The following is a 13,704-nucleotide window of genomic DNA, read 5'->3' as shown; positions in this document are numbered from 1 at the left end:
CATCAACGGACCCCATATTTTATCAAATTTGCGCAGGCAACCCCTTTCTTGATAAAACAACCTTTCAACCCCCATACACCAATTAATGCCTTCCCATACCCACAGGGTCAGTAGTGACCTTTAATGATATCCCCCTTTGCCACCATCAGAGCCACATTACTGAAAAGCAAGGCATAGCAACCTAAGGTTTGTACCCCCATATAACTGGAGAGATCAATTGTGGGTGATCTGCAATTTCCAGTTGACTACAGCCAAGAGTCTATTGCCTATCCTTACCCAATACGCTCTGATCTTTGGGTACTCCCAAATTGTGTGGAGCAGGGTCCCCTCATCTGGCAGCCCCAACGTCAGCGGCTGCTCTCCCCAACCGGGTCAATCCTATTCTCATATAATATACCCTGTGGAAGAGTTTCAATTTGATTAACTAAATTCTGCCCTGATCAACACTTCACCTGGGCATCTACAAGCCAGCCCCCAGTCATCGTCCTCAAGTCTACCCAGATACCCCTCCCATTTCTCCCGTAGAGTGTCAAGTGGTGGGAGGTTATTGTGAAGCAGCATAGTATAAATTTAGGATTCTGCATGGCTCGTCAGGGGTGTGCCCAGCACCCTGTATTCTAGCGGGCATTCCTCCACCCCCTCTTTCAGGGCCTGGCATTTCCCCAAAATATACCTCAGTTGCTGATACCGAACCTGTTAGTTCGTACTCAGCCTGTAGGGCTGCAAAGGAGAGCAACTTGTCGCCTTTCCAGACATCCCCAAGTTTGAAAATACCAAGCAGGTCCCACTTCCTATATCCCTCCACCCGGTGTAGTTCACTTAAAAGGTCTGAGTCAACAGGGTAGTTTCTAATGTCCGCATTCCCTGCCAGCCCACTGCCCAGTTCTCTCTCTTAAATGTCTTCACTACCTCCACTGTCGGATAGGGTGGGGGGAACCCCCGTACCTCATACAACCTTCTGACACAGCACTCCGTTTCCATTGCTTTCCTGTCCGGCAATAGCTAGGCTTCTTGCTGCACTGAAAAGGCCCAATCATTTATCACCAGCAATTGCGTGGCCCAGTAATTTGGAATGGAAATTCCCACATCTGCCAGGTGCTTAGTCAAGAGTGACAGGGCAATTCTGGGCACCCTAACTTCCCACAGCAGCACTTGTGTGGTCTCATCCACCGACCAGAAGAATTTGACCAGGACCACGAAGGGGGCAGATAAAGATTTGGGCATATAAATCATTTTTAGAGGTCATCTTGGCTCAGCATAGGGAGTGGAAGTCTCCACCACCTCTCCATGTCACTGCAATAGGTCTATAGGACCTTCATCAAGTTACGTTTAAGAAAAAAATCTCGGTCCGATGTTACGAAGATTCCCAGGTATTAAAAATACAGAGCGTCCCATCTAAAAGGGTAGCTCTGGTCACAATCCGGTTTGCCCTCCCACAGTGAAAACACCACTGATTTGTGCCAATAAATACAGATCCCGGCATAAAATCCCAAAAATTCCAAAATGCGCAGGATTCTAGGTATTGAATGGTGCAGGTCTGCCAGAAAAAAGAAGGTCATCAGCATATAGCGAGATGACTTCCTCCCACCCCGGGTCCCAACGAAGACCACAAATCAATACATCTATGTGGATCCAAGTGGCTAGGGGTTCCAGTGACACTGCAAAAAGCAGAGGAGACAGCCATGTCTAGCACCTCTGGACAGCCCGAACTCCTGTGAGAGCGCTCCATTTACTTGGACCCTAGCCACAGACGCTGTATATAGTAGCCCAATCCGGTCCAAGCACTGCTGGCCAAAATCCATCTTGATGAGGAAGCCCATCATGTACGGCCATTCCAAGAAATCACATGCCTTTTTTTGGCATCTAGGGCCAAGAGGACCGCTGGCTCTCCCGTTCTACTAGAGTGAGCAAAGCCGCCCACCAGCCATTTAAGATTATGCCTCGTAGCCTTGTAGGGCATAAATCCAGATTGATCCGGTGCCACCAGGGAGTCTACCACATCATCTCTGTCTGATTTGTGGGCCTTGGTTATCACCCGTCTTATCAATGCAGCCATTAGAGGTAAAGGTAATAGAGCAGACCCTGCCTGTTACAGGCCTGTCTCACTAATCGATGTGGAGGTCAAGATTATTGGGAGGGTTCTTTTGGAGAGACCCACCACATAGGAAAATTAGAGGGTGATTCTATCCGAAATACGGTATGGGTTCAGATCTGCCCGAGTTGAGGTCCATGGGGAGGGCTGCAGCCCTAGTAGGATTCCTGAGAGCCCTCCATACTGACCTCACAGGAGTAGTTAGATAAGGTTCTAATGGTGAAAGCATCAGCCCATTTGCTTCGAAAAGGGGTGTCCAACAGGGTTGCATCCTGGAACTGTTTTTATTTGTCATGTATAGCAATCGGCTGGAGGGTGTTTTAACGAACGTAAGAGCAGATGTCCCTAGGGTCGGCGGAAGACCAGTCCAGGTTCTTCTGTATGCCGACGATGCTGTTTTAATTGCCTGGGCTGCCAGTAGCTTGCAACAGCATTAAGATGCTTTTATTACTTTTATGAATAGCCTGGATCTTTTAGTCCTTTTGCACAGGGCCAGACTTTATCCAGAATTGATGACTTCTCCTATTTGGGTCTACTCTTTAAATTCCTGTCTTTGTTGGACACCATTAGTTAAGAAACATGGGACGATTTTGAAAAAGAGCCATTTCAGGAGTGCATGACTTTGCTAGACCTATTGGTCATAAACCACCTGATCTTATGTTAAAAATATACAAGGCCAAGTGTATTCCATTGTTAACCTTTGACTGTAAAATTTGGGAGAATGCCATATTGCTTGTATGTGGTTTTAACCAGATCAGACCTGATTACCTATTTGTTTTTGAAAATCTTTTTATTAGTAGCAAGTTAAGTAAGGACCAAGCCTGCTTACCTATAACCTAGCATTTGTCTGTTCCCAAACTGTATTTTTTTTTTGTCTCTGGTAGTTTGTATCTAGGGTTGTTAGCGCTATTCAATAGTTATTTTTCATTTGTTTGTGGAATGCTTTGTTAGTATTTTTTAAGAACCGTTTTTACAAAAACATGGCATTTTAATGCTGTATGCATTGATGTATTTTATTATTTATCCAATCTTGCTTGTTATGATGAATTTATTTTTATTCTGTACCTGTATGATTTTCTTTGATAATCAAATAAACGTTTATTGATTGGTTGATTGTGTCCATCACCTGTACAAGCAGTTCACTGGGATTTTTGCATAGATATTTGTTTCCACGTTTAACAGTGAAACCGGCATGTAAGAGGCACAGGCACCTTACCCGCCTTGTGTATCATAACAATCGTCGCACCCCTATGGCCTTTAGTTAGCTCGCCCATGTTCCCGGTTGCAGTAAACAATTTTAGCATCGGTCCCACCACCCTAGATTTCTCGCATTTGAATAATTAAGGCAGAAACCCAGTGGAGCCAGGAGTCTTGCTACTATGTAGTTGAGTTATAGCCTCGGCCAAACCAACCTTGGTAATCTCTGCTTCAAGCCCACCACTTTGGTCGGTTGAAAGTCTGGTGGTCTGGATATCCCTAACACTCATCGAGGCCAACGCCTCCAGCTCTGGTGTGGGCCCATAAAGGCCCTTGAAATGATGGGCGATCACCGGGGCAATATAAACGGGAGACTCTAGCAGTCCTGCAAATACTGCAGCGATGCCCCCTATCCATCTCTGTTCATCCTCCTTTTTGGGAAACTAGGCTAGCAATTTCCCCGTCTTATTGCCTACCACGTAGAGCTTACCCTTTGTCACCCAAAACTGCGCTCACGCCTTTTGATGCACTAGGGTCGTATACGCATGCTTCGTCCATTCGATTCTGTGGGCCAAGTCTTTAGAGTGTGAGGCAATGTAGTACCTCTCCCATTGTAGCAGCCTCTTCTCCAGCTCCCTTCATTCCTTTTCCTTTTCTTTTTCTTATCCGCGAGGTGGGCGATTAGCAGCCCTCTAATAACTGCTTTGTGCACCTCCCAAAAATCTACCTCAGGATGTGACTGTTCCCGTATTCTCTGCAAAATACAGGTCTGTGGTATTTGTAATCACCTGCCTGGTTTCCCTGTTTGTCAAGTCCCAAGGGTCCAATCACCACATTCCGCCGGCCTGGTATACCTGGATGACCATAACCAGGAGTGAATGATCTGATATCCCCTGGGGGAGAAAGGCTGTATAAGTGAATCTGTTCATCTTATGACGAGGTATAAGGAGGTAATCCAGTCTAGACATTCACAACATTGAGTTGGTCGCATATGAGTACTGGTGTTGCCCCGGGTGTGTCTACCTCCAGAGAGCCACCAACCCCAATACCTCTAAGAAAGTGATAAACAACACATCCAGCCTCGGTTTCTCACCTGACATCATCACCCCCTTGAAGCCAGCGGAAAAACCTGCATGCACCAACAATTTATATTTGCCTCGGCTCAGGAATCCACAATTGTTACCCAGTAGGTGGGTTTCCTGCAGCAGGATGATATTAGGGTAGTGTTGGAGCAAATACTTTCTCACCACTTCCTGTTTAAGCTTATTGCCAAGGCCATGTACGTTCCAGGAGAGGATCTTTAGGGTCTGATTCCAGGTTCAAGCCCGACCAGTCAGTACTCCCCATTGTTCACCAGTTCTCTACCCGCTCCCGACCACACTGGACCATCATGTCTTTAAATACTCTTACCTCCTCCCAGCGCGTCCCACCCAACCACTTTGTGCTGCAAGCATAAAACTTCTTACCTCCCCAATGCCCGAGATTTCTGTCACCCCCACATTGCAAACCAACTGTACAGCAGTCTTTTCTCCTATTGAAGGCAGCGGTTTCCTACTTCTGCGGGAGGCATGGCTCCTTGGACATCCACTATACCCAAACATTTGCACACAAGATCCTCCACAATTCCCACACAATCATCTTAATATTCTCAGATTCTCATGAAAATCCCATCCCCTTCACCCTACTATATCTGCAGTCATGGGGGTTACCACCAGTAGGTCCACTCCAACTCCAGACTCCAGAGAGTCTCTGTATTCCTCCTCCGAGCCCCCCGAAGCTCACCCCAGGTCTGTCCGCCTATTACTTGAGGCCAGAGAATGGTTCTGGTGTACCTCCGCCTCCACCTTTGCCCTCTCAATTTCTCTTTATCTTAGTTTGGAGCTGCTTTAGAAGAGTGTTGTGGCATGCAGCTCGACTTGGGTCTTTGCCAATCCCCCTTGTCTTGGCCCCTCTGCCCATCCTGAGGTGGACAGCCCCTGCCCTCCAGCCAGGCCCATGCCTCTGCAGCTGAAGTGAAAAAGTATGAGCACTCTTGATCCACCACTCAGAGTTTAGCCAGAAAATACAATGCATATTTTAAGTTCAACTTCCTCTGCTTGATTTTTGTGAATGTTTCCCTTTGGCATTGCACAGCTTGGGTGTAGTCCAGATCAATGCTCACGGCCCCCTCTCCCCACCACTTAACATGGGTGGGGGCATGCAGCAGGATGTCATCTCTATAGTTCAGGAGCCTGGCCACCACCGCCCTGGATGGAAGCACTCTGTGGGCCATCTCCACCGTGCACAAAGTGGAGGACTTGCCTTACATGAGTACAGTTTATAACCAATCACTGCATCAATCTTATTTTCTAGTATCACCTTAGTGTCTTTGATGGTCAGCGAAATTGCTGCTGTATATGCTTCCAAGCCTTTGCCTGGCACAGGTTGGATAAGAGCCTGGGATGTTACTCAGCCCTGTTGGTCCTCAGCCCAGGGGGTAACCCTCGCAGATTTGGTGCATACCATCTCACTCCTTGTATCCAAGTCAGCTATCCCAGGACTCCCCTGACGTCACAGTGTCTCCACTCTAGAGCTCAAAGGCCACCACACACGAAGGTCCCCCAGTTTAAATCTGGCCCTGCATCGCCAAGGCTGAGCCTGAGCTGCGACAATGGCTGACCCATGGAGCAAACACTGCCCCTGCACAGGCACAAGAATCCCCGGCTCACCTCAGTCTTCCTCTTTACAGGAAGAAGCAGTCACTGTAGGCCCAGCCCCAACCCCAATAGTCTGGCCTCAGTCCAACACCCATCCACCAAACTGCCGGGCCATGGTTTCCCTTCTAGGCCTTTCCACAAGAACCGGGGATTAGGCTACAGGCTCCTACCCTTATCAGGAGCCATCAGCTTACCCAGGGTGCTGGAGAGGCGGGTTGGGCACCAGAATCCATTTTCAGTTTGCTCCGCTCCCCTGCGGCCTCAGTAGCGCTTCTTTGGTGTCCACAAAGGTCTCTGCCTACGATCATAGGTCAGGAATACAGGTCTGCCCCTACCTCTATGACTGGCTGTTGAAGAAGGGCTTACCCAAGTCTGTCGTAGACCACCTCCAGATAATGCAAACCTCCATACATCTTTGAAGTGCACAATCATCAAGCCAAAGTCGCGCCTGACATATTCACAGATGCCTCCATTCAATAGAGCTGTCCTGGAAACAATGCAGTTCCAGGCCTTTCCTCTACTGCAACAAATCCAGAACATTTGGGCTATGATCCCATGTTTCAGCCTCGGTCCTATAATATGGCGAGACTGGCTCCAGTGGTTTAACATAGGGCCCTGCGGTGCAGGGGGCCCCCAAGTTTCAGGGGGCCCCCTCAGCACAGTACTCCACCCGGAGAGCTCCTTAATGAGTCCAGAGGGGGCCCCTCCAGGTACCTTGCAGGGGCCCCCCTCACATTTTGTTATGCCAGTGGCCAGCTCTGAGACTTCTTGGCTCTTAGCTGCCTACATTCTTCTTGTCAGCTATGCCAGGTACAGTATGCAGGTTCTGCAATGTGGTCTGAAATTCCAGTGGACTAAGCATCAGGGAAATCTGACTGAGGTCCTCCAGATTTCAGATGAGACTATTCACAATTTGCAGTTATGGCAGCTTGAAATAAATGTGTCCAGTGGTAGATAGCTCTCTGTTCCTCACCCAGAGCTGACAGTGGTGACTGATGCATCCTTGCTGGGCTGGGGAGGCTATAAGGGGAGGTGGAGGTCAGAGGACTTTGTTCTCCAGCAGAAGCTTGAGTCTACATCAGTATGCGGACCATATGTGTGGAAGTTTCTGCAAGAACGCTCAGATGCAATCCATATGGAATGGAACATAGATCTCCTGTATGCCTTAACGCTCCTGCCTAAATTTCCATAACAGGACACGTACAGCTGGGATCAAATCATCCTATGGCTCTAGGTTGGGTCACCTGGAGCATCTGGGCTTGAGCATTTGTCCTCCAACCAGGCTATCTCTCAGGGAGAATCTTATGTTGCTGCAGCAGGGCAGGTTCCCCCATCAAGACCTGTGCAATCTACACTGACATGTGTAGACATTGAGCTGTGGCCACTGAGTGCATTTGATCTGCCGCCTGAGGTAGTTGTTATCCTTGCCACCATACACCCTTCTACGAAATCCATTTTGGCCTGGCGCTTGAACAAATTTGATGTCTGGTGTGGCCCTTGTTAGACTGATCCCTTACAGCAGAGCTGTCGGATGTCCTTTTGTTTGTTTTAACTTCATCCCAGCAAGTCCTTGTAGTGGGCAATAATAAAGGGTACTTACCAGCCCTTTTGTCCTTTCCATGTTTACCGGACCAATAGTCCTTGTTTAGAGCACTTGTTGGAATGCATTTTGTTAAAGGTTTGACCAACATGCTCCCTCCCAAGCCATTTGTGATGCCACAGTGGGAACTTTACTTGGTCTTGACATTTCTCATGGTTACTCCCTTCCAGTCATAGTTGCTCACTGCATCTCCTGATTTTGAAGACTGCCATCCTCATCACAATTACGTCAGCTTGTCATGTGAATGAACACCAGGGACTTTAAGTGCTACCTCCATACACCACCTTTTTCCCAGACATGATGGTGCTGAGGACTTGGGTGGTGCTCTTGCCAAAAGTCATGACTCCTTTTCATTTAAGGCGATCCATCACCCTGCCTGCTTTCCTTGATCCGACTTCCGCTCGAAATAGGAGGAGGCTCCAATGGCTGAACCCCCCCCCCCACCCCACAAAGGGCTATGAACTTTTACACTGCTCGTATCAAGGAACACCATGTGGATGATCAGCTATTTATGGGATTCTCCTGGGCGAAGAAAGTGAAGCCTGTGCAGAAGAGGGAGAACTCTATTGAAGTGGATAGCCCTCTGCATAAGTCCTCCTACACACTGGCCAGGTAGCAGCCCCTTGAAAGTCTGATACCCCATGCCACCAGGGCTAAGGCAGCTACCACTGCATTGACTCGTGGAGTGCCTGTCCTCGACATCTGCCAGGCTGTGATATGTGCATCATTGTAAATATTCATGAAGCACTACTGCCTTTATGACCTCGTCTGGTGGAAAGTACACTTCACCTGCTTGGTTCTGCAGGACTTTTTGGGCTGAGTCCACTCTACAGACCCTCTACCTGCTCCTTTGGCTTCTGCTCTAAGATGAGGAACCTGCAAGTGTCCATCAGGAGAACAAGCTACTTACCTTTGGTAACACTCCTCCTGGTCGATACTCGATCAAACCTCAGATTCCTTATCACCCTCCCACCTCCTCATTCTGTGGAGTATCCATTTTAAAATTAAAAAAGGTTCGAAGTTAGAGATCAGCGCACTGGTATCAACAATTTTTCAGGCTCCTTGTCTCAGGTAGGAAAAGGAAAAAAGCTGAAGTCAGTGTGCCAGGGTGGTACTTATATGCGGGTCCACTCCATCGCTAACAGGACGATATGGAGCCAACACTGAGCTGCACGACAACACCTAGACACACGTGGGAGCACTGCTGGAGCAAGGTTTCTGGTTATATAGAACATCCGCCAGAAAGAGCATTACCAAAAGTAAGTAACTTGTTCTTCTGCATTCTCACTTAAGCTTGTGAAATTAAAGGGCATTGTTTTAATAGCCTGCTTGACTCTGAAATCTCTCTTCCTCTGGCAGAAACTACTCGTGTGGTTGGGAATAAGAAAGGGATCTTCACACGCCAGCGGCAACCAAAATCAGCAGCTTTTGTTCTTCGGGATCGATACTGGAAAATTGCCAATGAAACTGGATGCCTTGCTCGACCAGCCTACAATCCCTGGTCCTAGTAACCATTAACTCTTGAGGTATCGCCAGCAGAAGATGGGAATTCAGGTTCAAGTTTGCTTTTAGGTGGAATTGGCAGTCGGCTTCAAGTGGCGGACTTCTCTCAGACGGGGAATGCCTGCAAGCACATGCATTTTAAAAATGCCAAGTACAAATATGGGACATGGCATCATGTTGTACAGCCAAAAGAAATATTTTTAGAGAGGCAGCCTTTTTTTATATGATGTTTGCTTTCGTATTTGGTAGTGTGGACTCACTAGCATGTGAAGCAAAATAAATGTTTATTATAATAATCTGTTTTGCCTTTGCTCATTTCTGACTGTAAAAGGTTTTTAATCTGGGTTTTCACGTAGATCATTGGTTCAGCTCCCACTTCAGGTATTCCTGTTCAGTTCAGTGATCGCTGGTTTGCCTATTGGTAGGGCTGGCTCGGTTAGCAATTCAGTTTGTGGGTTGTGCTGTAAAATGAGTTGCTATCAAAATGAAGTCCAATCATCAGTGTGTACTTCTGATGCATTGTTTTTGTTGTAATGGAAGTTTTATGTTCATGTTACGGATGTGTGCCATTTGATCAAATATATATGTATTTTTTATTGTGCAGTGAGACATTGTTAATACATTTTGACACACAGTATATAAACATCCCGTTGTTTCTTTATATTGGTTATTACACAAGTTATTCACATTGCTTGTCGTTTGATCCCTTAATCTAGCTGTCAGGCTTTCAGGATTGGTGCTCTAAATAGCTGTTATTATAGGATTCTGAGCGGGTGGTGTGCATAAACCTCCTCAATGAGTGTTCCACCCCCCCCCCGCCCCCCAACCTGTTCCCATTTCTTAGGGCATCCTCTGCTTACGTAAACTGCTTTTTCAGCCACCATAGCCCAATTCATATAATTATACCATGGCATAAATTACCCTTAAATATCATAAGCAGAATTAACCTGATAAAAATGAAAGTATTACCAAAGTTTCTCTATCTTTTTCGATCTATCCCGTGGCTTTAAACAACTCTTTTTTTAAGAAGCTTGATGGAATGTTTAGCAGTTTCATCTGGGGCTATAGAAAAGCACGTAGATCTCTAAAGCTACTTAAAGGTTCTTTAGATACAGGAGGTCTCAACTTTCCAGATTTCAAATTATACTTTTGGGCTACTTTTATTAGTCGTCTGCGCTCTTTGCTTAATCCAGAAATGCAACTTTTCTGTCATACTATTTTGTTAAAATCAGACGCCAGAATGTTTTTGCTAAGACTGAACGACCCCAATTATTTTAAAAGGGTCAGATTTAAGACTGCAAGGGATATTGCGAAAATATGGTTTAGTATTTTGTCTTTCTGTAAAACTTCTTTTTTTCACCCTAAATTACCGCTCTGGGGAAACCCGGGCCTTCCCGGGATTTTTAATGATGGTCAAGCAAAATCATGGCCTGTTTTCGTAATTGTTACATTAGTGGATCTCTACGGTGCTCAGGGCTTTCTAGACTTTGTCGCACTTAAATATATATATAACTTGACCGAGGAAATTAAGTTTAAATATATGCAAATTTATGACTTTTTGATTCGTAAGATGAAAATCTTAGAGGTTGTAGATTCGGATATTTGGAATTATTTATATTCATCCAAAACAAAATCTCTGATCAGTGACGGGTATAGTTGCTTTGTTTCATATAAGTTTGATGACTGCTCCAAATTGGCGGAGAAATGGAGCCTGAAATTGAGACTTCCGATTAATTCTAACCAGATTGCTCATTCTCTCTCAAATTTGAATAATTTGGTGCAGTCATCAAGTCTAAGACTGCAACAATTCAAAACGACTTGTATGTTATACTATACCCCTGAAATGATCCTTAAATGGTCGGCAAATACTCTAACTAGCGATCGCACGAAATGCCCTAAATGTGCTCAGGTAGGTGCTAATATAGAGCACATGTTGTTTTCCTGCCCCATTTTAAGTGATTTTTGGCTTGCCTTTGATCGAGCGCTGAAACTAAAACTGGCCAGACCACCTTCTCTTTCGTCTTCTCTAATATTATTAGATATACATGATGTCCTCCTCCCCCAACAGTCCTTAATAACTATCTTATTATCCTGTGCAAAATTGACCATTGCTCGTGCTTGGATTTCTCCTCAGCCTCCACACATAATGGAATGGTGGGCCCTGGTCAATGAAATTTATAACATGGAGGTGGCTCTGGCTAGGCTTAGAGGAGTTCGATCTTTATGTAAATTTGAAAAAATTTGGGGTAATTTTATTTAGAATGTTATAGTACTAAACCTTTTCAGATTTATAACTAAATATGTTATTTTGTCGTCCTTTGTAATATTTCTCTCTTTTGCCATATTATATGTATTATGTTCAAGATGACTCTTCCCTTTTAAGTTATATGACCTGTCTTGTCTTTGTTTATATATTTTTATTTTCCACTTCTCTTGCTGTTAATAAAAAAAAAATTTTTTACAAAGGAAAGACGAATGCGCACAATGTTACCTCTTCTCAAGTATCTAAGAGAAACTATTGGAGGCAGATTTTTAACTTCGTTCAGATTTAAGAGATGTGCTGTAACACTGCACGATTTATCTGTCTGAGTAATTACACAAATATTGATTATAAATGTGACTTATTAATTTTCTTATTTAATTCTTTAATAGCGCTACTCATCCCAGTATAGGGTGTCCGAGCACGTTACATCACACACAGAGGGACAAATAAATCATACAAGCGTGTAAACAATGCACAGGAAATGTTACATAAGACAACGAGGGGTATAAGGTGTAGAAATCATGTAGCATCCATACATGTAAATGTTATATCTAAAGAGTGAATAGTAGGGGAAAAAAACAAAGTCAAGATTTAAAACTTTAATCTAGTTGTCTGTACTAACAAGACTTTCTACTTCCCAAGGGAACCCTTCTTTGCAATCTCAGGATAACAACAGATTGAGAAAAAACAAAAAGGATCTAAACCTATGACTTACATTTTGCACACAGCTGCTTGATGCCCATTAACAGATCACTGTGCTATATTAGGAAGCTTAACTGATCTCAGCGTCAAAAGCAGTAACCCACTTACCTCTCTAAATAAAATAAAAATCTGTGATACGCATTTTATAAATAAATAAATACAAATACACAATGTGCTGGAAGATTATACCTCTATGTTGCTATAGTAGTCAAAACTGTGTGCAAAAAAACACAGAACTCTCCCCGAACTGCGTTAACTACTAGATACATTTTACTACTATTATAATCCCTTTAGAATTGCTGAGCACATAATGATCTCTGCAGTAGGTGTCTTAACCCTGTAAGATATGTTAAAATGCAGACTTTTTGTGACCAATCAGACAATGTAGAATAGATTCAGTTATAGTACAGTGTGACAGATGACCAAGGGACTGTGTGGCCTGAGCGATCCCCAGTTGTGAGCCCCAGCAGACCCAGGGGCATGTGCACAAGACCACCCCAGATCCCCCAACCTGTGTGGGTGTAAAGAGTGCACGGGCCTCAGATGCTCCAGAACGAAAAAGTAAGCCTGGCAAGATGGATTGGAACTGCGGTGGCCTTGCCATCGTGGTAAAGCGCATCAGATGCTTGGGAACAAGTTAAGGGGCTGCAGTAAACTGTGTTCTGGGCTCGGCTGGGGAGACGTGGGGCCAGAAGAGATGACGGTGCGCACAGATGAGGGTGTCAGGCCCCCACAGTCAGAGGTATGGGAGCTTTCCTCGCGGCTCACTAGGCCTTGCAGGACCACACCTGCCCTGGATGATAGGTACCTGTAGTTTGAGGGTGCAGAGGCCATAGCCACCCAAACAACTACAATTCTACACACTAAAGGCCCGACCCCACATAGAAGTGGGGGCAGAAGAGACTACTGGGTGAGTTCTGACCTCATTGAAACGCTTCAGCCACAAGGATAGACATCTTCAAAAGGGGGATTTGAGGAGACATATTTGCTTGTCCTGTAGTGGGCCTGTAAATTGACTAAACACCATTAAGGGGCAGCATAAAGGGTGGGCACGCCGGTCGTGGAGATGGCCGGACTAGGTTTCTGTGCAGTTTGTGGCATGGTGTGTATCCCTCCTTTGTACTAAGTTTGGACATTCCATAATGACAGTCCCCAGATTTAGAACCAATGGGGCACGTGGTCTCCGTGCACGGTAGACCTGGTTGCTCCTGCCGCCCCAGGGAGTCGAGCTGGGGATCAGATGGGTCAGAGGTAGATCAACCGGGGATTGGGTCCGAGACCGTCAGCACAACATGACAAAAGAGAAGGGACATCCAGTAGCTAAACAAAGTACCCTGGATAAATACACCCAGCCTAGCGGGCCCATGCTTTGGGCAGCTCCAGAAGGCATGGAGGGCACTGTCCGAGACAATGGGTCCTTTAGGCTGCCATCACCCAATCACAAGATGTCTTGGACACTAAGATAGGGCAGTTGGCTCAGAGGTGATGCTGCTGTGACAAGACTTGCGCAATGCCCTGGAGAGGATCCTGGAGACCCTGGTCTTGGGGGTAGAAGACTTGATTGCAACCGTGTAGGCTACTGTATCTAAACTTCTGTGTGACCAGGGAATTGGCAGCACACGTGGAAGACGCTGATGAAAGGGTGCGCTGC

At 45.7% G+C, this 13,704-nt stretch overlaps 1 protein-coding gene across 1 annotated transcript in view; it reads left to right on the top strand.

Annotated features, from left to right (window-relative positions):
• GUSB (glucuronidase beta) overlaps nt 1–9,381 on the top strand; it is a 240,522-nt gene extending 231,141 nt beyond the window's left edge. Inside the window, exon 12 of the mRNA XM_086954621.1 lies at nt 8,945–9,381. Coding sequence (XP_086810747.1) covers nt 8,945–9,093 — 149 coding nt within the window. The 3' untranslated portion in view covers nt 9,094–9,381. The remainder of the gene's footprint in view (nt 1–8,944) is intronic.
• The last annotated feature ends 4,323 nt before the right edge of the window (nt 9,382–13,704 follow it).

The sequence above is a fragment of the Lissotriton vulgaris genome, chromosome 2_1, assembly GCF_964263255.1.
Source record: "Lissotriton vulgaris chromosome 2_1, aLisVul1.2, whole genome shotgun sequence".
Classification (NCBI taxonomy): Eukaryota; Metazoa; Chordata; class Amphibia; order Caudata; family Salamandridae; genus Lissotriton; species Lissotriton vulgaris.
The sequence above is the reverse complement of the archived record's forward strand: the minus strand, read 5'-3'. Positions and strand labels throughout refer to the sequence as shown.